Source organism: Tigriopus californicus, chromosome 7 (assembly GCF_007210705.1).
Source record: "Tigriopus californicus strain San Diego chromosome 7, Tcal_SD_v2.1, whole genome shotgun sequence".
In the NCBI taxonomy this organism is placed as follows: domain Eukaryota; kingdom Metazoa; phylum Arthropoda; class Copepoda; order Harpacticoida; family Harpacticidae; genus Tigriopus; species Tigriopus californicus.
Genome location: NC_081446.1, coordinates 343276 through 367745, shown reverse-complemented (window position 1 = coordinate 367745; position 24470 = coordinate 343276). Strand labels below are relative to the sequence as shown.

Sequence of the window (24470 nt, the reverse complement as noted above, 5' to 3'; positions counted from 1 at the left end):
GTCAAAACCGACATTTCCCCTCCGCTTCCCATTTGAGCGAAAACCTATGCCTACAATATATACTAAATAAACTTCGAATATTCCGCCTGAAACAAGTACTTTACAAGTAGATAATATAATGTGACCTGCCTGTAATTGTAGAGAGCTACGTTGGCAGGAAGCTCGTTCATAGTGTGTATTTCTTTAAGTTCGTGATTACGCATCAAGTACATTGTGCCCTAGGTGGCAAACTCCCCAGATGGACATAAATCTGTAATGAGGAAAGCTCTTCTCAAAATTGAAATTCGCTCTTTTTAGTGTAAAAAGGGTGTTATCATTTGACTTTTAAAAATGCAATTTCTTCTTCTATAACCAAGCACATTCTGTTGACTGATTATCATTGAACGAGATGGTTCTTGGATACACAAGACCATCCCTAAATTGGAAAAAATATATCAAATCAAGCATTCCACGTTTTTCCTCTGCCAGAATCATTTTTCCGGTTTTACTTTCAATCCACATCACTAAAGCACGTTTCTCATCCAAAAAGCGGTTTTTGTGAGCTTTGACTTTCTTTCTTTATCTTGAGTGGTAACTCGTTAATTTTAAAGATATCTTGTTAAGTGCTTTTATCCTCAAGCTTCTTCGTTTTGACCTTGTTCAATACCATTGGGGTCAATCAATCTTCACGGGCTCCATCCATCAAATTAGGTCAATTCGGAACAAAGATCGATACACAAGTGAGTGCATGACGATTGATAAGCCATGCAGTTTGTAGTATGGCGCTTTTTTTAGCCTTTCGCTTGGAGTGCCGCAGTTGATTCAATGGGTATGAGACGGCCCTGACAGACACGGTGATGTCTAAGAGTTGCCTTACTATTGAACTTACTGTCATTCACCTTTCGTTTTTATGGATGGTCAATTTCATAGTGTTGGATATGCTCTTCTGGAGAATCAATGTCTTAGCATCCCAATATGTTCAACATCACCTGGTGTTATCCATCCTCTGCGGTCTCATTCACTCCATCAACGAGTTTGGCATCAAGTGAGTTTCTTTAAAAAGCTGGCAAACTTTGTAGATGAAATTTAATGACTTTATTGATTATGGAACAGGGCCAATGATTAAGTAATAAATTATAAAAGGAATCAACATTGTTTTGAGGCAGAAACAGTGCAACAGTATACTAATATTGTTCTAGTTACAGAAAAGAGTGATTTAGTGGAGCGTCGAGATAGAGACACCCACATAGGAAGGGCAAAACAGGTGCCGTTCCCTGGAACGACCGGCAGCCTACGACTAGGATTGGGTGGGTGCTTGATAAAGATAAGTCCGTACTAGGGTAAATCATAAGACGCAATGCCAACCGGATGAACAACCAGCTATAATCCGGTTGGCATGCGGTCGTCACGCAGCCTAGGAGGTTGCGAAAAGAATAGCTGTACTAGCTGCTAAGATAAATCCCCCATCATTCCTCTATCTAGGAAGTATACGAAAATCCAAAGAACAACATGGTTGTTTTTGACCAGGATGACCGTGGCATTATTCTGAGAACAAAAATGAGATGTAATCAGAATCTGTCTGACGGCCTGACCATGCAATCGCGGAAGGTGATGACGGATATTTCAGCAATGAAGGAGTATCCCATTGATCGAGGCACTACAGAGGGCTAAGTCAGTTAGAATAATGAGAATAGTAATATTGATAGAAATGATATTTGTCTTATTAGTAGTAGATTTATTTGCCCATAATGAAAGTAGTAGTGATTCGGAGCATGACTTACCATTTGCTCATGAACCCAATCTCAGGCAAAAAGTCTGCAGACTCAGTTTAGCTTATACGTATATGCTTTTCATATTGGGTAGTCCGGACCATTCAAATGAAGGATTTTTTCCCTCTTTTTGTTGACTTTTGAATGTTTATGTGATCATGGTCTATTGCTATCGAATTTGAGGTGGCAGACCGAGTTAGCCCTTGGAAATGGATTGATATGGAATGCTTGTCAAAAATTTGTCCAAACCTGACTTGAAAGAGGCTACTGGATCAACAATCTCCGTACTTCATACGAGTGGAGCGTTTGTTGTACGGCGTGGATCCAAAGGTCAAAGTTCATATTATTTTTGGAACCTCAAGAGTACATTCAATTGAAGACAACTGGAATTTTGGCCATTCCTACTAGAAACTAACTTCGTATCATCATCATTAGAAGAGGTACCGGCAGTAATACTAAGCTTTTGAAGCGGAGCAATGAATGCGCTTTGAAAATAAAAGGAGAGGTGCTAAATTGGAGCCATGTCACCTACTATGTCACTAGCGAGCCTTCAACTTACTACCGTAGCTTCTCATCATGAATGAAATGTATCAGCCAATTGATAAGCATATCTTATGCAGTCTCTTAAGCAAAGATCCATGACCTACCGCATCAAAGGTCTTTAACAAAGCCGATGTAGGCAACAACAACAGCAACAAAAACTGAAAAGTGTTCGTTAAAAAGCTTACCGATGTCGCTGGCCGAGAGGAGTTCAAAGATTTAAATTTGCTTGTAGTCCCTCCTACATAACTTTAATTTAACTACTGCACTATATCTCCTGAGCTCCATTAGCCATATCTTGGGCCCAAATTTGGCCCAGATTAGTCAACAATCAGTAATTGTTTTTATCATATTAATTGCTTATCTTGGAAAAAATAAATTTATAATCTTTATTGCGACTCTTGGTCATGTCATGGCGTAAAAATAACTATAAAATAAAATCTGATGTATATACATTATGCAAAGGTTTGTTGATAAAACAAGAAAAATGTCAAGAAGTTAAAGGCAATAAAATAGTTGACTAGAAAGTGATATCACAATGAGTATGACTAGAATTGGTTCAATGCACATGAAAAAAAGGTAAAAGGTGAGTTACAGATAGTACAAAGACAGGTAGGTAGAGGTAAGTGATGAAAATCTTGGTTATTGCAGTAGAGTGGATGGGCCAGATTGAACAGATCCTTTGTCAACTCCCGTCGCTGATGGCATTTGGCTGGGAGACGGACAAAGGTACGTGACCGCCAATACTCCGAAGGGATGTCGGGCCAAGGACAATAAGGTGTTAGCAAGTCCTTGACCGGGAAGGACAACTTGTGTCCGGACATCACCTCCGGAAAGGTCAGGTTCCCAACACTGTTGGACACTAACCTGGCCAGCCCGATGGTGAGGGGCTCGGTTTCACATAGAAAATGTGTCCATGCATTGTTGGCATATTGGGGCACGCAGAGGTATCGCTTGAGGAACGTGGTGTAGGTGGCATCGGCGGATTTGAGGGCGGATTGGGCGGAGTTTGGGAGCCAAAGGTGAAGGCCGTAGAGGAAAATTGGAGTGATGTAGGTCCAGAAGAGTTGAAGAACTATCGGAAGGGTAAGATTCTTGATAGGAAGTCTATGGCAAATGTTTCCGATCCTGGCCCTGGCATTGACTATTAATGATTTGAGATGGTTGGTGAACGAGATCATATCTTTAAAAGTTGGTGGTTAGCCATGACCTCTATATTACTAATTGCTTCGTCATTGACAAATAAAGGTCCTACAGGGTGTCTCATTTCGTGGTCGAATAAAGCTTTGACTGAGTCTGAGATTTTGCAAAATGACAAACCCAAAGGCCAGTAGTAACCCTTGGAAGGGACCCCCTGCCAGCCGGTTCCTTACAACAAATGACTTGTTTGCTTTTGACGATGCAGGTAGATTTATCAACTATGAAAGCAAATTTCCCTAACTCCAATGAGTTTTTATACATCAAGCTCAATGAACTTTCGGTTTATTTCGAAATATCTAAACAATCTTCCCGCTCAAGTTGAATATATACGATCAATGGCGTCTTGGTACTTATCGTAAATGAAAAACCGTTTCATTTTCATAGTTGGTCCCAACTCTCCGCCAGCCACAGTGAAATCTTTGGGCAAAATGGTCCACTTTTGAACTTTGGTAGCATTTGATACGGCATCTGTATTCACCTGAAAAAAATGAACAACATTTCTGGAATATATTGTTGTGCATTTGACCACGTCTTCCCTTCTCATTCGAATATTATTTATTCTTGTTTTGATCTTTAACCATCGCGATTTTTATCCCATTTTTTGTCTGGCTTTGAAATGAGATATGGCAAAAGAAAGCGACAAAGCATGAAGAATTGGGAACCCCTGTTGATTAGAACAATATGAAAGATGCCAGAAGCCTTTTTAGAAAATACGCAAGTCAAAGTGCTAAAAACATAACAGGGTAATTCATGAAAATGCTATAAATAATAAATAATAGTAAAACAACGGGTAGATACTCAAGAAGACTGAGTGTTTATTGTGCTTGTACCAAAAACTCATTTTTATTTCATCAGTGATGAAAGAGATGCTAGTATTCCTAATAGGCTTTTAAAGTGGAGAGATGACGAGGATGAAAAAGGCAGGATCTAATATGGAGCACGTTCTTCAGGACCCAGCTTGACATTAGACATACAGTACTACAATGGGATCTTTCAACCTTCGCAAGTAAATGTGAAGGTCGTATTGGGAGAGACTAAAAAAGTTAGGACTGTACAGTGTTCAGAGAAGGTACGAAAGGTATATGATACTGTACGTCTTCAAAAGCATTCATGAGCTTGGTCCCAATCCAGGATTTAGGGTCAATTCTAGTGACCGTAGGGGCTTGACGCGCGTTTTGAGAGCACCTTCAAGCCCTCGAGAATCCAGGCTAGTTCGAACAATGAAGTCCACTTCTTTTTTTTCTCGGCATCCTTTATTGTTTGATTTGCTTTCCTCTAATATTCGTAGGGAATACGTAGGCCTTGTTGATCCGGTTGCATCTTTCAAGTCAGACTTGGACAAATTTTTAGATAGCATTCCAGATCAACCCTCGGTCGGCCAACTCGAACTCGTTGGTAGACCAAATATCACATACCAATGGTAAGGTATCTCTCTAGATAGTTATCCTCACAAGTTTCTGATTGAAGTGTTGCTCACACACTCAAAAATATGATTTTCTGGTTGAAACTCACTCCAATCTAGTGTGGTTTTGTTGGCAAGACTAATTTGAGAGGTGCGGAATCAGACTTGTTGTCGACCTCAGCGCCCCCGTCCATATTCCAGGCGTTCATGACCTAACCCATCCCTCGACCGAGAAATTATGGGTACTCGGCACATGGTAAAACATATCCACATGTGTCGTTAGGAGCAGCTGAGTAGAAATCGGCCGGCCGGCGTCATGTTTGACGCCAGAAACCTACACATGTGAGAGGCATTCGTTCGCGGAGTGAAATGTACATGAAGGGCGTTATTACATACGATTTATATTCGATAAAACAGTTGACGGACCACGACACCCATGGGACTAAAACGACATCAGGCCGTGTCCATTCGAACTTGTTCTCCTCGGAGTTGTGCCCGTAGCCGGTTTTTCTCCCGAGTCAGGGTTCGAATCTCCAACTCGATATTGGCCGTGTCTTGAATCAAGGCTTGAGCCATGGGAATACTGTAGTCTTGCACAAGCTGATGATGAGCCAAAGCAAATTCTAGAAAACACAAAGTCGTGCCCAATCTCATGAGTGAAACCCGAGACTGAGCCTAAATTTTCGGTATTTGCCCCCTTACCTAATTTAATCTGGTCGCGACTCATGATAAGTTCCGGGCGTTTCTCTGTGATCACGCCACTCGGATGGCGATTCAACTTCTCGAGTCGAGCTTGACGCTCTTGAACGAGCTCGGCGTACAAGATGGCCTGACATTGCACGGCCATGTCATCGGTTAGGGTGGGCTGATGAGACTGAACTACGATCTGAATGTCCCGCTTCACCAAAGACCCATCATCCGCCCGTGATGCTTGAAAACACGTCATCTTGACTTGCTGGGCCTGAAACCCCAAAAGGGGTTGAGGATACCGTTAAAAAAACATGTCAGCTTGGATTTATAACGAAGAAGGGCGCCAAAGAAGAAGTTTTGCTTTCGATGCAAAATATATCTGATTATACCCTTACATTAACGAAAAGTGAAACGACAGTGCAGACTCGTACGCAATTTTTTTTTTACTTTAGAACGGTTGAAAAAGCTATGAACCTAAAGTCGCAACATTGGCAGATTAATCTAATGTATGTGTTTCGTAGATGCCTCAGTTTACAAGATTGTGAGTGAATTTACGAATTAAAATGTACGAACTCTTGAGGAGAAAGTTCAGACTCTACTCTACTCTTGACACGATCTTACCATTTTTTTTCTTTTTCCGCGCTTGCAACTACACTTTTCGCAATTTTAGTCCCAAAAATGATGGGGAAAAATATCTAAATATTCGGGTCCGGGACATTTTGGTAAGGTATCGAAAACCGCCCCCAAGTCTTGCTTTTTGAGGCCGTACTCGATACCTGCAGATTGTGGAAGAAATAATTCTGCTTCAGAATGGCCGAAGTGGGTTCAAACTTCATGCACCGTGAACTGGCCATCTTCTCGAGGCGATATGCAAAAGATAATAATTCATTTAAACAATTACCAGCATAGCTCGACGTTCGCCCTTTGGATTGAGTGCCCGACGCTTTTTCGGATGGCTTTGGGAGGCGTCATTCAAATCCAGTCGACAAAAGACTGAGCAGATGATCCCCACGAAATCCCGATCCATTTGCTGCATACTGAACTGGGTTCGCAAATCCACGTGGGACGGCCACACCGTGATGTGGGGATGCGAGTGGTACCAACCCAGGACTCTCAATCCGATTTGCTCGGCCTTTTCCGAACTGGCCACCGCCTGTTCCGGCGACACTTCCACGCGATCCGATTTTCGGTCGCTTCGAACCGTGGCATCCAAACCCGTGATCACGAGTCTCGAGCCGCCTTCGTCGACTTGGCCTAACAAGAATCCCATGATCTCCTCCTTCTCGGTGACCATGGCATGGCGAACAATGGCCTCTTGAACCTGGGCACTCAGGATCACGGCCTCGATCATGGTCAAAATTTCAGATCTATTTAAGGATAGTTAAAAAACGGTGGGACGGGATCTGAAAAAGGGATGAGCACAGGACGGACATCAATCGGGAACACAGTCACCCAAAACGTTAGATAATTAGATATTAATTTGGTTTATTTTGGGACACAACATTTTGCTTTTTTTTTCATTTAAATAACAAACAACTTGGCTTTGTGTACGTAGACGTTCGATATGGTCCAGGTCATCATTGTATGTTCAGATATGAGTGAAGGATACATTTTATCTCCTACAATGTTTTCTATCGTGGCGTCTCTACCAGAATGGACACCAACCGATGTAGCTCTGGCAGAGGTTCTCGTTATTCGTGGCTTGCTCGATGAGTCGATCCACTTGCTCGTGAATGTCCAAGACTTCGTCATGCGAGAAATCTCGACCCGTGAGCTTGTCTCGGACCCTCTGGATGATATCCAGAGCCTTCTTATTCAGGATCTCCGGCTGATTTCCGTCCCCATCCAGCCCGTCGATGATGGAGATGTTTTCAATGCGGACGTTGGAAGCCGCACCCGCACCATCCAGCGAGCCCAAGTCCGTGGACACGTGGCTGGCCGTGACGGCGGAGTAATTTTCGCCGGCTTGCGGAGGCTTGGATCGTCTGGCCTTGGGCCCGGTTTCCATGAGTCGCCAGTTGAGAAGAGGATCGTAGACGAACGCCTCGAGAACCGCCATGAGGCTGTCGCGGTTGTTCCGGAGCACATTCATGACGGATTCGCACGTGCGGCGATAGGTGCCTTCGATGCCGGTGACCTCCATGGCGTTGATGAGCATGCGGGTCAAACGGAATGGGATCTTCTCGGGAAACTTTTCGCGGGTCATGGCCACTTCGAAGCAATCGCCAAAGTCAATGTGCAAGATCTTGCCACTCATGCGATCCAGCAGGAGATTGGAGGGATGCCGATCGCCCAAGCCGAGCACGTAACCCACCATGGACATGACGGCCAGAGATCGCGTGAAATTGGTCCTCCGGTCGAACCACACCTCCGAGCTGGGGGCCTTCAAGAGGAGGATCTTGGCCAGATCGTCGCCTTGCGTGGACTCCAACGAGTGCTCAAACACTTCCACTTTGTTCATGAGAGGCAGGTGGTCCACATTGGGCGTCATCCGTTGCATGATTCGGTGCTCGATGTTCAAAAGAATCTTCTTCTTCTCTCGATAGTCCTTGATTAGAGCGTGTAGCGTGTCCGAATTCGGCACCCAGCCAATTAGACCCGAGTTCGTGGACAATGGGATCACAGCAAAGCGTTGGATGGTCAAGTTCCGGCGGAAAGTTTCCGGATCATTCAACAAGAGCGAATTGACCAAGCTGAAGAATTGCATCACCCGTTCATCTTGTCGGAGGTCCTCGTGACCCTTCAGGAGGAACATATAGGACTTGCCATCCGAGCCACGGATGGTCGTCTTTCTCGGCCTTTGTTTGGACGTGATCACCTGAAGAGCGGGCTCCACTTCGGCGATCGAGATGCTGGGACGGTTGGGAACATAATTGCCGGGGACGGCCAACTCCAGATTGCGACACTTGAGAAGCTGAGGGGAGACATGCTGGAGCTCGAGCTGGGTGAGTTTGGGGAGTTGGCGGGAAATCCGACGGAACACGTGGTAGTACAGATCCCATGCTTGATTCAGATCCCGATTGTTGTCGGACACTTTGTAGCGTTGACAGCACCGTTTGGCCTCGTTCAGGTCATTCCCGTAGGCCTGATGGAACGAGGTCTCTTTCAGGGTCTGGGGACCTTTTTCAAGCATTTGATGCAGAGGCTCGAGTACGGCCAACATGCCCGGAATGTTCTTCTCCCCAAAGTAGAGTCGGCTGGCCTCCTCCAAGCCTTCGTGCCATTGCTCATGCCACAAGATGGCCACACGAATGAGTTCGTCGGACACCATCATGGCCTGATTGACCAAGGTCTCGTTGCTTTCCTTGATCTTGTTCAGGATTTTGTTGGCTGCCGCCTTGCGGGTGGTGTTGTTGGATTTGCACGCCACCGTCAAGCTGTACACCAGGGCTTGGGGATGGAACTTGCCCAAGTCCATGAGGATCTGGTGAATGAGTCGACTCACCAGATGGCGAGGGGTATCAATGCGGGCAATCAATTGAGGAATCACCTGAAGCCAATTGTCGATTTCGATGGTGCGCACGCCCTCATGCAGGGCCTCGTACATATCGGATTGATGACCGTAGTCAAAGAGAAGCGTCAGCAATCGAAGGGTGTCTTGCAAGGAACTACCCTTGGACAAGGAGATGGATCTGACAAAGCCCTTCAGAGCGGGCACACCGTAAAACGATATCAATTTGGGAGTCAATCCCATCGTGGACGAGTTGGGCACGGGCAAGGACGAACGGACGCTCAAGGGCGCATCCAAAGAGGAAGAAGCGGTGGAAGCGGCCGTTGAGGCCCCACCCCCACTCACACTACCACACATAACACTGTTGTGATGGAGATCCGATTTCTGATGCTTGTAGAAGAGAATCGTTTCAAAGTTCATGACGGCAAACGAGTGCCAAGCTTTGTACCAGGTATTGTCATGCTCCGTGGCTGCGGCATAGTATTGCAAGATGGTGGGAATGGACTCCTCCGAGATGCCATGGAGGTTATCTTGCCATTGTCCCAGTTTGTGATAGCAGCGAGCCAACAGAGAGCTCATATCCTTGAGCTGAGGCCGCTGGGACTCATCCCCACGGGACATCAGGCCAAACGTGTTGGGCTTGAGGAACATCTCCACAAAGTGCTTCAACTTGGTCAGGGCCAGCTCCTTCTCCTCGCTGGCCCAGATGTGCTTGCAATAGGCGAATGTGGCTTGGGGATAATCGGTCGGCAAGGGCTTGCTCACGAGGAGACTCGGGTCAGATCCCAGGATGGTGACCAATGTCCGATGGGACAACTTGAGACGGCCGGACTTACGGCACAGAGAGGCGTACTTGAGCCACGTGCGCTGATCGCTTTGAGGGGAGATCACCAAGGATCGAACGTGCATGATCCTTTGCCAGTCCTCGACCACGCGTTGAACGCCCTGGAGACGCTTCCACCACATTTCTCGGAACGCCTCTTGCCGCTCCGGGTTGAGTTTGTATTCGATGACTTCCTCGAGCTCGGCCAACATTTGAATGGCCACCATGGTGGGATAAGCCCGTTGGTAACTCTCGGAAGACAGTGCGGCGATCTCCGTATCCAGGAGGTTACGAGTCAGGTCGATCAGATTGCAGGCTTCGATCCATTGCTCTTGATGAATACACAGGATGGCTCGGTAAAAGGCCCCATCTTGGCTCTCCCTGGGCAAGAGGGCCGTAGCCTTGGCCATGGAGGGCCAATCTCCCATACCCAATGCGGCTGAAGCCGCCAACCGTGGCATGCCCTCTATGGACTCGACCACTTCCCAATTCTTGTTGGCTACTTCATGAAGTTCCCCCCATTCTCCCAATGCTTCGAGACATCGCATTTGTCCCGAGATCAATTCGGGGTCGTTGGGCGTCTGTTCGGATTTCTCCTGATAGACTTTGAGTGCCTTTTCCCAGTCGTGGAGCTTTTCATGCCAACGCTCTTGGACCTGAAGATCACCCTCGAGGTTCTTCTCGCCCCATTCCAACAGGCCGGCTGCAGCCTCTTTCTGGCCCAACTTATTGTTTATGGAGATCAAGGCCTCAAGGACGGGCACTTTGGGCTGGCGGTTGAATTCGTCCTCCTTGTAGTGCAGAGCTTTGGCGTAGGCCTTGCACCGAATGGCAGTCTCGCCCAAGAGGATGGGATCCAGTGGAAGTGGGCCCTTGTCGCAATGCTCCATAAACTCGGCCAAATTGAGAATGGTTTGAGAGATCTCGGGCGAGTCCATGAATTTCAAAGCCTCTTCCAGACTTTTCATGAGCTCATCTTGTTGGGTCACATCCAACTCGGTCCAACAGGACACGAAGGAGGCGTTGAACAAGTCCTTGGCCAACTGAGAGTGATGCTGCGCCACGGTCCAGCACGCCCGCAAAGCCGGCGAGGGCGAGGCTTTGAGGAGCTCAGAGCAGAGTCGACTGTACCAATCTAGCCAGTCGTCTTTGGACACACGTCTGGACACGGTCCAGGCCTCTTGGAGGTTCGCCAAATTAGCCGAGGTGGGTAAACGCTTGCTTCGCATGCCCTCATTGCCGGTGTTGCCTTGATCCGGAGCGTCGGTGCGGCGTCGGTTTCTCGGATATCGGAGCATCCCGTCGTCGAAATCTGATGGCGTACCGCCTTCCATGACACGCGCACACAAGATATCATAACGTTGGTGACTGAACTTGTGCTGGTTGAGCTTGGATTTGACCATGGGGATGAAGATGACATATTTCTTGCCGAGTTGGTTCACAATAGCGGCTAACGTGTCCATGGCTGCCGGTCGCAATTCGGGCGTCTTGTCCAAGCATCGAACGATCGGGTGAATGATGAGCGAGGCGTATTCAGCAAAGTCCAAGGTCTCCGACAAATTGGCAATGCAGACCAAGGCTGATCGACGAACCATAATTGGGACCTCCACCATGTCCACCAAGCCCACGATTTTGGGCAGAATCAGATGCATGTAATCCGAAAGCGTGTTTCCAAACTTGATCAAAGCTTTCAAGAGGATGCCCGTGACTTGGCGCTCACGACTCGAATCGTAAGCAAGTACCCGGAGGATTTGGGGTATCAGCAAGGGAAAGTAAATCTTGAACTCGCATCCCAAGGCACTCGAGATGTTCTCCACCAACCCGATGATGGTGGGCTGGAGTGGCGAGTCCACAGTCCAGAACTCTCGGATCAAAGTGAAAATATCCTCAAGGTATTTGCGAATGTGTTGCTGGACGATGCTGATTAGAATGCCCATTTGTCGAAAGAGGTTGTCGTGAAACTTCACATCTGAGGACCGAATCACATTGATCATGCTGGGGATCACTTGGGGAATATAGGGGACGGATTTGATCCCAAGAGCGCGGAAAATGAACGTGACGGCTTGCACCACCTCGGTGTGATGCTGGGACAGAGTTGGATCACGGATGATCTTCATGAGCGTGGCGATGGCCACACTCGGGTAGAAGTCGTCCAAGGAGGATGTGCCCATATTGACAAACAACTCCGATGGCGTCATTTCCCAACTTTGTTCCAAGTCATTCATCTCACTCATGGGAATGAGTGGGGCCGAGGTCACCGTAGCCGAATCGATCTGGCCAATGTTCATCTTGTGCTTGTAAGGATCCAGAGCGCCTAACAAGCCAAGGAGCTGAAGAGTCTTCATCCGAATGGAGGGCCTTTGTTCTGTCCTCAGAAACCCGAGCAGAGTGTCCAATAAGGTCGGGTACTTGTGGTACGGCTCAATCACGCATCCAGTGCTCAAGATGAGCTGGGAGAGCGTCCAAAGACAAACCTCACGTTTCTGCGATGACGACGAATCGTTGAGGATGTCTAAAAGCATGGGCAGCAATTCGTCTACATATTTGTTCATCAAGCCTAGGCCTTCACGCGAGAGGTCGCCAATGGCTCTGAGGACACTCGTGATCACCATACGATTCAGATCGGGCTCTTTCAATTTAGGAACCAGGACTTTCAAGATGGGCTCGATGTAAGGTCGGATGAGAGTGGGAGCGTTGGCCACGAGTTGTCCCAACATGCGGGCACTCTGCTCCTTGTTGCGGCCGACGCCGCTGAACTCCATTTCGGTCAACAACTGGATCAGGGTCTTTCTCAAGGAGGGCATGATGTACGCCGGATTGATATGGCACAAGCGGGCAATGATGCAAATCGTGAGCTCCCGGATCTCAAAGTGCTCGTCGTTCATGGCCACGAAGAGAGCCGAGAGATTCTCGGCTTGAGCCAAGTGATAATCGAAGCACTCATCCAGACAATTCATGACACACGCTCGAACTTTGGGTTCCTGATCCGTGATGCCCACGATCAGTAGCTTGGCCAGGACTTCATTAATGGTGGACATGATGGTCTGAGATTTGTTCCCGCCTTCATTGCCCAAAGATTGCTTCAATAACGAGGAGCACGTTTCCACCGCCTCCAAGCGAATGAGTTTCTCATCCGAATTCAAATAGTTGTCCGCACAGTGTCGCACAAATTGCAGGAGAGAGTGGCCTTCAAAGTCAAAACTCCCTAAAGTTCGAAGGCCAAGAACGACGGAGGCCGTGTCGGGAACGTCGGGAATAGGCGACATCTGACTCAAGAGACGTTTGGGCGTGCCCGGATGTTTGAAAGGTTGTTGCATCAGGATGAGGGAGAGAATCTTGAGGAGGCCATCCGCGATGTCCTTCTTGAAAGTGGGAATATACTTGGCTAGCTCAGTCAGAGCGATGGTCAAAGGGGGCGAGAGGCCCACACTCAACATGGAGTCCAACATGCCCGAGATATCGTGGCGTATCGAGTGCTGACAAGCTTGGGCCAGAAGTGAGATGCAGGCAAAAATGGCGGGATCCAACGCCACGGAGCGTCTCTTGTTCGGGGTCTCCTTATTGGGCAACGACAGTTTGATCTGAGTGAGCACGACCCTCAGATGAAGGTGAATGTCCGGACCCACGGCCACCGCCAAGAGCCCCATGGCCACGAAAGCGTTGTAGCGGTTCTTGTCAATCAACAAGCGATCCGTGAAAACCACGGCCTCGGGTAAGAACTTTTGCGTGAAGAGCTCTTTGCGGAAAGCGGCCAACTTGGGCAGGATCAGCAGGAGGGCGTTCTGAATGTTGATGTTCTTGACCATTTGAGGGCTCTTGGCAATGGACAGCACCTTGTGGCAAAGCTGATCATAGTGATCGTTGAGCATGTTCCGACAGAGCATGCTTTCAACCACGTCCTCTTTGCCGACAATCACCGTGCCAAACCAAGAGATGGGCACGCCTCCCGTACCACTCACAGCCGGCGAGCGCGTCAATTTGAAACCTGCGGCGGATTGATAGTATTTACGAACTGCGCCCAAGCCACTCTGACTTTCAGGACTGAGCGCAGGTGGGCGGGTCGAGATGATACTGGCCCCCTGGGTCAACGGATCGCATAAAATGTCTTCCTCGATGCTGCGATTGCGCATCTCCCAGTCGTAATTGGAGCATCTCAGCAGATCACATAGCACAAGCAAAGACCCGTGGATGCGGTCCTCTTTCGAGACCCGTTTGTCCGCGGCCATGTCGAAGCCTTTCAGAGCCTCTTCGTAGCATTGGGAATACCAGGATTGGTGTTGATGGCGCGATTGTTTGGTGGTCTCGCGTTTGGCCGTGACCCATAAGGCGGCTCGGAGGGCGTTGACCGCGGATTCGCGGAGTTTCAGCTTGGCATCGCGAACTGCGTGGAAAATCACGTCAAAGAATCGGGACACGTTCTGGAAGAAGAACGTGGGCATGGAGAAGGCGATCTCGCGGAGAATCAAGACGGCGGCAAAGCGTTTGCCCTCGCTCTTATCGCCTTGCAGGAGCTCAAAGGCCCGCTTGACTTCGTGATCAATCAGTTCAAACTTAAGGTTGGCCGTATAGGTGCCCGAGGACACTTGGGTGAGTCGGGCAATGGCCTTGGAGGCCAATTCGATGACGGCAAACTCCTCGGGCGAGATGTGTGTGGAACTAGACGACGAGCCCGATGAAGACGACGAGGCCGTGTTCAAGCACGTGTTGCGCAGGTAATTGCCAAAACGGGAGATCCGATCGCCCGTATTGCACACGTCGGCATTGATCAAGGCCACAATGGCCAGAATGCCACCTAGCTTGGCAAAAGCGTCGCCTTTGACCATGTCCAAGATTTGCTTGGTGAACGTCTCGAGGAAGGCGTTCAACTCCTCAATGGGCACTTCGCGCAATTCCGTGGACACGTAGCGCCACAACTCCATGGCCGCTTGGGCACGCGTCTCTTCCACTTTGGACTTGAGCTCAGACACGAGCTTGACTGTCATGGAGGATTGAGACATCTGCAAGGCCACCAAGGCCGATTGCTTTTCCTGGGCGTTGCTCAAGGTGCTCATGTTAGCGCCCAACAACGACCCGCCCAATCCCCCCGACAAACCCAAGCTGCCCATCAGATTGGATCCACCCCCGGACGTCATGACGCAGCCGGTTCAAAGTCCACGCCCATCCAAGGACGACCCCAAGCTCAAACCTGAAAAACAAACCAGATATGAGGGATTGATTGATGGGCGGCCAATATATGTACATATATCTATGATGGGGCTCACGTACGCACTGGCGGCTATAACGATGGAGGCGGGAAATACAACTGGATCATCGGGTCATGGACCGGTCATGTAAAGGGTCAGGCCCAATCGTCAGCGAATCTGCCCATGAGCCCACCAACGATCAACCTTGGGTCAGCCCTTCTAAATAAAGCACAAATCAAAAGGCACGAGGACTGGGGCGGTCACTCAATCCTCTGGGGCCATGGCCTCCAATCCAGGAGCCTGGCTGATCAAGTAACGATGGAGATGAGCTGAGCAGGTGGGCAGGCCTCGGGATATCGCTGACCATCCACCCGACGTGTCGAATGTGTCGAATGTGGCAAATGTGGCGAATGTTGAGCAGGTTGAGATCGAGATCACGGAGGGTGCCACGGAACTTCGCGCGGCGCAATCCCACGGGGAAGAGGCACACCCGCACCCAGAGCCACACGCAGCTAGCCAGGGCCAGCTGAAGACGACCCGAGCGTGGGGGGCCGGCGGGCGCTAACGTCAGAGAAAACTGGATTTCAAAGATTCCAAACCATGCCTCTCTTTGGCAGAGAACTTGTAACAGCCAGACTGATCCTATCGAGAGGGATGAAGATCATGATGAAGATCATGAAGAGGAAAAAAGATATCGCGGAGTGAGTGGCATGGGTATCTCTTACATGTTGTTGGGGAGGACAACCACCGACTGTGCGCTCAATGTTTAAAACTGTGTCCCTGTGGTCCTTCGTCGTTGTCTCCGCTCAGGGGCTGGCCAGTGGAGCGTGCCAGTGGAGCGTGCCAGTGGGCACACACGGCACACACACATTCATTCATACATACACATGACCGGGGAGCGTGACCGATCCAACTTTGTGTCAAAGACCAATCAAAATCCGATCAAGAACAATGCCCGCGGTCAGAATCACATTGCTCGTAGGCCAAGTGCCACCGAATCATGAACCTAGTGAGATCCACAATCAGGCGGCTCAGAGGCGAGTTGCGCGAGGGCCATGGCCCGGTACAGGTTGCGGCCCTCGCCACTGGGTCACCCTAGACACCCCACACCTAATGCCACTCGCGCAACCTCTCAATAACTCTCCCGCAAGTTTTGGTATCGTTATGACGTGAATATCTGAATGGCCCCATATTTGCCCATGAATTTAGGGTGAGGAAAAGCAAACATCCGCCATAAAAACCAGAGCAGATATGGTTCTCTTTGGCTCTTTGCCAAGGACACACGTTGTAACTGAACACCAGATTACAACTCCCCCCCCAGATGAAATTCAACTTAATGAAATGAGTTCGATCATTGACCAGAAGGATGAAAACGAGCCTGTAGTGGTTTTCTAGTTCATATAATCATGCCAGAGTGCTCTGCCAGCCATTCAAAGGCAGCGCCTCTACCATCAGAAACCATAACCTAACAGTTCAGCAGTATTCGTATGCCTTTAAACTTAAAACGGGTCTGCTCAGCTTGTTTGTTGGGCGCTCTTTTGGTCCAGGGACTCTAAAGAGAGGAAACGGCTTTCTTTCCCCTGACCGCCAAGTTGGGCCATTGCGTTGAATTTAGACAGTAACTCTAGTATCAATAAAACAAGATTATCCAGATTACATAGTACATTTCAGTGTTTTTAATTAAAAATGATCTGTTTGATACACAACTCCGTCCATATACTAAATACTTCTGAATTAATTTTGAAAGTTAGCATAATATGCAATGGCCATGAAGATCCAAATAATTCGAAACTTTAGTGTGCTTGCTTATTCTTATTTCCTATGTGGTTAGATCATTCATGTTACGAGTTGGTGGTAACATATTTTTGGGGGGCACTTATTTGGCCTTAGGCCATTAGTTCCTTACTTGATATTTGCATTTATGATTTGACTTATTTCCTCACTTTGCTGGTTTTGTTTTGACCATCTCAAGATGACATCCTTGTTTATAATACCGACCTAGAAATGCAGTTGTTTATCACGGAACAATGGTTGTCTGGGAGAAGTACAATGCACGGGATGCACAATTTTGGTGTGGATTTGCGTCAATTCCGTTAAAAATTAATTCGCTACAATTAAGACTACGATCAGATGTAAAACAAGCACACTTCAAACATATTCCTTTTTCGAAGTCCAGCCAATTTGATGATAATTTCTAGCTTATGACAATTCTGTGAAAAGCATTCACGACAAGAACGAAAATGTTCTATTCTATCGGGGGCTGACAGTGGAGCAACGAAATCAATACACTCACAATATATATTAAAAAAAACGACCACTTTGCGTCTTGATATTGCAACGCTATTTCTGTTAACTAAAAGTAGAGCATATATTTTAGGCAAGGTCACGAGGTTCTCATTATCCCGCCAATAAAGCTAGGGTCTCATTCCCTCATCCTTGAGAATCGAACCGCGTAAGATCGAAAAGGTCGAAGGACTTTGACTTTATGGCGACTGACATAGATCACGATGAGTATGGCAAATATGAGTAAAGGCAGTCCCAATGCCACCAAACTGGACGAGGATGCCGGTTGATCATCGCTAATGGACCTGAAATGCCAAAACAGGGCGCTACAGGAGGAAAAGAAGCACTAACCATTGGATCTAAATTGACACTACTTACACTGGGGCTTGTTGCTTGAGTTGATGACGTTGAGGAACGACATCGTGCCGGTCAGGACTAGACGAAACCGTCGTTGGGGGATGTCGGGTGACCCCATGGAGAATGGTTCGAGGTGCAGGTGTCTTGGTGGTTGTCAAATCATGCCGGAGTTGGGCGTCTAACTTCTGCAGCTCTTTCATAGCCTCGTCATGACGGGCCAAGGGTTGCTCCAAAGCGCTGACATCCTCGTTCTCGAGAGGCTTCAAAACTTTCCGAGTCTCGTCATCAGCGTCCACGGTGATTTCCTCATCCACGTATTGAGGCGACTCTTGGGGTGCCTTTTCCTCGCGCTCAACGCTTAGGATAATTTTCTTCACTTCCTCGTCAAGTTTTTGGTTTTGCTTCTGCGCAATGAGTCGCTCAATGTCGTTGATTTGGTCATCCATTCGCCGTATTTGCTCGTCGGTCTTGGGTAGAAGTTTCCGCTTTTTGACGTCCAATCGTCGTTTCAGTTTGACTCGATCCTTTTGCGTTTGGATCCGCGACTTGACCTGACTCTGATTTTTACGCTCCAAAGCAGCCACATCCTCCATTTCCTTGAGTAAATGGGCCAATGAGAATCCGACCTTGAGGAACTTTCGCAACTCAGCCTGGCCCGCTACGGGTTCGTCTCCGCCCAACCCTTCTTCATAATCGTCATCCATGTCACCCTTAGCGGCAAACACTCCCAAGAGAATCTGAGTTTTCTCCTCCTCGCTCTGAGCATCGTGATACGTTTGGACAACTTTTTTGGACAACCTCTCCGGCACGGATTCCAAGGCCAGAATGGTCCCTATGGCTTTCTCGTCCGTGACATTGAACATGCGGAGCCAAAAATCGATGGCTTTGAAGTACTCGGGATTGGCCATGAACACCTTGGTGTCGGGGTCCTTGACCAGCAAGTTTCGGAGGCGTTCATAGCGTGATTGGGGCTTCTCCACGAACAGATGATCCAACGGGATGGCTATCCGATCCTCTGGCCGTGAAGGGTCCCACACGGCCGCCGGTAAACTCCGCTTGCCGCGCCAATGAGCCGCAGACTGAGTTTTTTGTTGCTTGCGAATGATCTGAGTGAATTATAGATTAATGAATCGAGAGTAAAAAATGAGGAATGATGAACATAAATAACGGAGAGCATTTGTTGCCCTTTCAAGTTGCTGATTGGCATGGCATCCGTCACTTACATCATCTTGGTAGTAAAACATGATGGATCGAACGATGACCATGAGGATGGTGACATAAACCAGAAACTCGAGATAATGGTAAAACTGGTTCCGAGGCGGTCGAAGTACCCGTTGAGGCGAATCAGGAGCACTCATGGTAGATGGTAGGGGTGTTGAAGGCGGGACCGTCTCTAGCGGGGCCCGACTTGGTCAGAGATACCTTTCTGTTCCTATTGAGGATTGAGCAGATAGGAGCAATGAACTAACAAGCAAGCTGAACATGTAAGTGTGACCAATTTGTAACAAAAAAAAACTCATTTCTCTGTGGTTTTAAGACATAGTCCGGCCGAGCCATCATGCATTCAAATTGCAAGGAGTGTGATTTGAATTTATCATTTCATTTTCATTATTCATCATTTGAAGCAAATGCGCAACTTTATGTTCCAAGAGTTTAAATCTAATATATATATATATATCATTTCTGCCCTTCCTTTCATGGAATTAGTTGGTCATGAAAATTAGAACCGTCCGAAAGATGTCAAGCACTGGATCCGTGAAATAGAGAAAGCATCCTTCCGACCGCTACTCATAAGATCTTGAATATCAAAGCGCAATTTTGGAATCGATTACAACTGTGGATTTCATTCATTTTTACCAGAAGCACCAATTTCAACCATTTTGCTACCATACGTCCTCTCCTGAAAAATCTAATGGCCCCGATTGTCGGTTTTGTAACCTCAATTGGTTGTTCTGAACGTTGCGAGCTTAACATGCAGTTTAATGCTTTGTTCTTTTTTTTCAGTTTGAGTTTTCGCTTATCGATATTTCCTCCAGCAATTATTAACAATCTATTATACTCAAAATGGATCTTGTCCGATTCTACTTTAAAGCACAAATCGTTTCGGTGATTTGAGAGAAATTTGTTGGTTTGCATATACCACAACTACATTTAATACATTTGGCCAATAGTACCCATTTCATTTGCCAACAGTGTTGAACTATGACCAAAGAAAAGATGATGAAAAGACAATAGCTTTTTACGAATATTGGTTGCGTAATTATTTCCTCACTTTGGACAAATGCATGGGAGCTGTAATCTGTTCATTTTACGTAGGGACAGCCAAAGCCCTGCTGCGAGTAGTTTTTTAAAGCAAAGGAGCGAATCTCAGATCGAGAAAAGCTCGTACTACTCTTCAAAAATTAGATCCTTTCTCGATCTAAGATTCTCTCCTTGGCTTTTAACAACTGGGTTGTGGTCTTTCATCATCTCGGTAGTGAAATAACTCTAGTCTTACGAGTTGTTTTACTGACTCGTTACAGCCCTACCTATGTCATAAGTTCGCTGGATGAACGATAAGGTAATTGTGTTTTCCAGCGCAGACTCAAATATACAATAACGCTAGCTCACGGGAATGCCAGCCCGAGGGGCTCTCATCAATCACAGTCAAGTATTACCGTACTGTTCATGCATTTAAGTGGTTGCTTTCTCTTTCATGATAATGCTCTGTATGTTAATGAATACTCTCCATGACCCTATTTGTCTTGCAAACATTCTAAGATTGTTTTCCGATTGCATTTTATTTCGTGCCAATATGAATGGTTGCCGTGATTTGAGGAGATAGTGTCGATTTCAACCCCTCCCATGGAGCTTAACACCAATCCTTGAATGTATCTCCGTGAACTTTTCGAGTTTTGTTAATGAGTCCCTTTGCAAGGGCCCTCCCCCCTCAAAATCCAAGGAATCCAACCCTCCCCAAAGTTTTCGTGAAGAAACCATCTTTAGATAGAAGTGGCCATTAGATTAGGCAAAAAAGATACGCAGATAAATTGAGCTGGAACACTGCTTGCAGTGAATGCTTTGCCTTCCCAAAGGAGTAAGAGAGAGAGAGATTGCCGGTGTAGGGGCTTCTCTTGCTCTAAAAACACGAACTTTAAGTGCATGTGATCCATTTTCAATTTCGCCCACTCAAGGAACAACTGCATAGGAAATAGGCATAGCCATCGCCATCCCCATCGCCATCCCAATCTCTTGTGCAACAATCTGGAGCAAGCATAAAAACATTGGTTCGTTTCAGATGTGGGAAAAACGTCAAAGATGGTCACCAGTGCGTCAAACGGTTATGGCTTATTTGTCCGCTCTTCAAAAATAAATCATTATTTGAGTATTCAGACTTTTTGTTAAACAGCAATTCAAGTAAGTAACACCTTTATTGGTGGGATACATATTGTTCCAAAAATTATCTTCAACACTTCCACACTTCTTCACACATGAAATGAAACTTCTACGCTGACCCATGGAGTACGACCCTACGATTCTACCCAGAGCGCTGAATTTGTGATGGATCAAAGACTTTATCAATGTACCCATGCGTCAAAAAAGCTTGACACTCAAAAAATGCTCTACTTTCAATATGAGTATCAAGTACAACTCAAAGATTAGGTGTTACGTGTCGTCTTAAATCTTCATTAATTACTTTGTTTTCAAATTTTCGCGCTCTCTGGGCTATTTGCATCATCGAGGCGAAAAAATTAGTCGTTGAATTATGATCGCGCCACAAGACCCCAACCTCGATACCAAACGACCTCGTAAAAAGTCCCCAGGCTGTTTACAAAGTAAAATACCGTTCTTGAAAGCAGATAATAGTTGACCAGAAGCATAGCTCAATAAGGGAGCGATTGGTTAGGACCAAGGCCATGATTTTTTTTCTTTTTTTTCGCGGACTTCCTTACCGCTACCGGGATTGGAATCCCAGCACTTTAAGACGAGAGGATTATTTATTTTACTTGACTTTTATTTATAGATATTATTTGATCGACCAACGAATTGGAGTTGGCTGATCTGGCTAACCCTTGAAAATAAAGTTGATCGGGAATTTTAGTCAAACACTTGTCCAAGTCTGACTTAAATCCTGCTACTGGATCAACGCCTACATAAGCCCTACGAATATTTGAGGGCAGCAAATTGAACAATGAAGGAGCCCTAGAAAGAAGAGAGTTGGACTTCATTGTTTTGACTAGCCTGGATTCTCAAGGGCTTGAAGGTGCTCTCAAAACGCACGTTAAGCCTCTACGGTCACTACAATTGACCCTATATCCTGGGTTGGGACCAAGCTCATGAATGCTTTTGAAAACGTACAATATCAGATACCTTTCGTACCTTCTCTGAATACTGTACAAACCCAACCTTTCTAATCTCTCCCAATACGAGAGCTCTCTCATATCCTCAATGCTCCTGGTAAAACATCTTTGGACCTGCTGAAGCTTTTGCAAACCTGCTGAACTCATTGGAGCCCAAATGGGAGAGGCATATTCAAGATGCGGCTGAACAATCGACTTGTACAGAGTTAGCATCGTGACACTATCTCTGGACTTAAACGTGCGATATATCCAACCACATGTTTGAAAAGCCTTACCAACTTTCAACTGGATATGCTCATCGAACTTTCCATTATCTTGGAGGACTACACCTAAATCCTTCATGGATGAGACCTGCTCAATGTCCTTACCTTCATCATCTAATAGTGGAGTGTCTAATGGCGTCGACCCAAAGGTCATTGAGCGGAATTTCATTCCATTCAAGGCCATGTTACTCGCAGTAACCCAGGAATAAATTTGGTCTAGGACCTTTGCCAGACAACCGGAATCCTGACCATTCCTACCAACTACCAATTTTGTATCATCAGCATAAGAAGAGATACTGACATTACTACTACCAAGCTTCTGAAGCGGAGCAATGAAGATAATGAAAAGGAGAGGACCCAAAATGGAGCCCAGAGGGACACCAGACTTGACATCATGTATGTCACTAAGGGATCCCTCAACCTTAACTAATTGTTTCCTACCACAAATGAAACTTCTTAGCCAATTGAGAACCTTGCCTTGGATCCCAATCTCATGGAGCCTGTTAACTAAAAGGCCATGATCTACCTTATCAAAGGCCTTGGCAAAGTCGAGATAAACTACATCGACTGATTCATGGCTCTCCAGTCCCTCAATAACCTGCTCTATATGCTCAATCAGTTGGGTAACCGTGCTAAAATGTGCTCGGAACCCATGCTGGCTAGGAGGAAGGACTTCATGTATATCAAGAAATTCAACAAGTTTGAACTTCATGATCTTCTCAAACACCTTCGCAATGTTCGAAGTGAGAGAAATCGGCCTGTAGTTACTGGGGAGCGACTTATCTCTCCCTTTGAAAATTGGGACAACATTGGATGTGTTTGGGTATTTCCATCGAAACTTTTTTATACCTCTGTGCGCCTTTAGAAAATTGGTACGAGAAGAGTTAATTAATGATGTAAAGGATCAATCACATAAAAGAGGAACAAGAACCTATGAGCATCTCAGCAGGCCGTGAGATGTCACACCATCAGGACCAAGAAAACTTGAAATCTCAAGTTTCTGATGACCTATGAAGCATCCAGATCTATGAGCACTAGACCAGTAGTCAACTGCTCAACTTGGCTTGCCTCGCTAATCTCAATAAAATCATCATCGGAGCAATGAGCTGTTGCTCCCAAACTCGTTGTAGTTGAAAATACACTCGAGAATTGATTTCCAAGTATGTTAGCCATAGCCTCTACATTGTCTAAAGCTTCCCCATCGACCCCAAGAGGCCCTGCAGGGTGTTTCATCTTTCTCCTTAGCATGCATAAGAGAAAAAAAATGATTCGGATTCGATTGACCTCCTGAACCACTTCACTCTCCTTTTTCAATTCATCATTCTCAATGGAGGCCTTAATCCTCCCTTGAATCAATTCCAACTTTCTTTGAAGACTCCCCTCGATTGCTGGATTCAAATTGCCTCGGATCATTCCCGCTCGCTAGTTTGCAACTCTTTTTGAAGCAATGCACCCTACATAAACTTCAAAATTTTGAACAAAGTTCCACCTTGCGGAACACATCCAAGGATAACTTGAATCGGCATCTGGCAACCAACCTTGAAGGCGAAAATACAGATTTTGTGCTTAGGATTAAAACTTACATACCCACAAACATCAAGAAGCTACAGTGGAACCAGCTTCGATCGTCGCTCTCGGGACCGAGGAGCCAAATTGACGATATATTCGGATTGACGATGTATCCGAATTTTCTCCATTAGATGCATAATGACGTCAAATGCGCACATAAGTCTTAAAATACGAGTGTTCAAACGATATGTAACTCAAATGAGGCTGAGTTTTTGAAACTTTTATTTTGATTTCCAAGAAACTATCAAGGACACTTTGCTTCAATGTCTTAACCATAGTTTTGCTTCTTCAGTTTGAATGAGCCTTTTCCAACCAATGACACTGCAGCGTCAATTTCTAGGGACATAGGAGGTTCCTGAGCTGTCTACAGCCGTATCTTTGGACGATCATCGTAGGCTTTAGAAATAGCTTCCTTGCTTTGACTGAAAGATTGTTTTGTTTTGGAGGCATATTACACTATATTTCACTCAATTAGGTTTGGTTTTTCACGGCTCTTTGGTAAGACGTAATTACTTTAAAACCTAATAAGTTTATTGCTCATTTATGTTTATGTCTAGCTTTAGCAGTTTCTTTCTGATTTGTAGTGTAGTTTTTCTAGTTCCAAATCGTTATGTGTAGTTC

At 46.4% G+C, this 24470-nt stretch overlaps 3 protein-coding genes across 5 annotated transcripts; all 3 read right to left on the bottom strand.

The window, feature by feature from the left end:
- Window positions 1-3754: 3754 nt before the first annotated feature.
- LOC131883492 (lys-63-specific deubiquitinase BRCC36-like) lies at window positions 3755-6956 on the bottom strand. 2 transcript variants are annotated; one of them, XM_059230974.1, is made up of 5 exons: window positions 6482-6956; window positions 5593-5851; window positions 5287-5513; window positions 5001-5224; window positions 3755-3966 (listed from the first exon to the last, which is right to left on the bottom strand). In XM_059230974.1, exons 1-3 carry the CDS (start codon window positions 6929-6931, stop codon window positions 5344-5346), a joined length of 879 nt encoding a protein of 292 aa, XP_059086957.1. In that variant the 5' UTR covers window positions 6932-6956; the 3' UTR covers window positions 3755-3966; window positions 5001-5224; window positions 5287-5343. The 2 variants fall into 2 exon arrangements, with proteins under 2 accessions (XP_059086957.1, XP_059086958.1); XM_059230975.1 differs by lacking the exon at window positions 5001-5224.
- A 92-nt stretch (window positions 6957-7048) lies between these two features.
- Window positions 7049-15880, bottom strand: LOC131883485 (serine/threonine-protein kinase mTOR-like). Of its 2 annotated transcripts, XM_059230967.1 has the most exons (3): window positions 15763-15880; window positions 15120-15679; window positions 7049-15039 (listed from the first exon to the last, which is right to left on the bottom strand). In XM_059230967.1, the coding sequence occupies exon 3, from the start codon at window positions 14984-14986 to the stop codon at window positions 7226-7228; it is 7761 nt and encodes a 2586-aa protein (XP_059086950.1). In that variant the 5' UTR covers window positions 14987-15039; window positions 15120-15679; window positions 15763-15880; the 3' UTR covers window positions 7049-7225. The 2 variants fall into 2 exon arrangements, with proteins under 2 accessions (XP_059086950.1, XP_059086951.1); XM_059230968.1 differs by having other exon boundaries at window positions 15120-15803.
- A 1456-nt stretch (window positions 15881-17336) lies between these two features.
- LOC131883489 (uncharacterized) lies at window positions 17337-19251 on the bottom strand. Its single transcript, XM_059230972.1, has 3 exons — window positions 18901-19251; window positions 17699-18783; window positions 17337-17625 (listed from the first exon to the last, which is right to left on the bottom strand). Exons 1-3 carry the CDS (start codon window positions 19033-19035, stop codon window positions 17460-17462), a joined length of 1386 nt encoding a protein of 461 aa, XP_059086955.1. The 5' UTR covers window positions 19036-19251; the 3' UTR covers window positions 17337-17459.
- Between the last annotated feature and the right edge of the window lie 5219 nt (window positions 19252-24470).

Excerpts from the sequence above, each read along its gene's own strand:
- LOC131883492 (XM_059230974.1), bottom strand. The coding sequence starts at position 6,931 with ATGATCGAGGCCGTGATCCTGAGTGCCCAGGTTCAAGAGGCCATTGTT. Across the intron at positions 5,852-6,481 it reads GCGAACGTCGAGCTATGCTG|GCCCAGCAAGTCAAGATGAC; the intron begins GTAATTGTTTAA and ends TTGGGGTTTCAG. Across the intron at positions 5,514-5,592 it reads TCGCGACCAGATTAAATTAG|AATTTGCTTTGGCTCATCAT; the intron begins GTAAGGGGGCAA and ends TGTGTTTTCTAG.
- LOC131883485 (XM_059230967.1), bottom strand. The coding sequence starts at position 14,986 with ATGACGTCCGGGGGTGGATCCAATCTGATGGGCAGCTTGGGTTTGTCG.
- LOC131883489 (XM_059230972.1), bottom strand. The coding sequence starts at position 19,035 with ATGAGTGCTCCTGATTCGCCTCAACGGGTACTTCGACCGCCTCGGAAC. Across the intron at positions 18,784-18,900 it reads TGTTTTACTACCAAGATGAT|ATCATTCGCAAGCAACAAAA; the intron begins GTAAGTGACGGA and ends TAATTCACTCAG. Across the intron at positions 17,626-17,698 it reads CTCAAGCAACAAGCCCCAGT|GTCCATTAGCGATGATCAAC; the intron begins GTAAGTAGTGTC and ends TTGGCATTTCAG.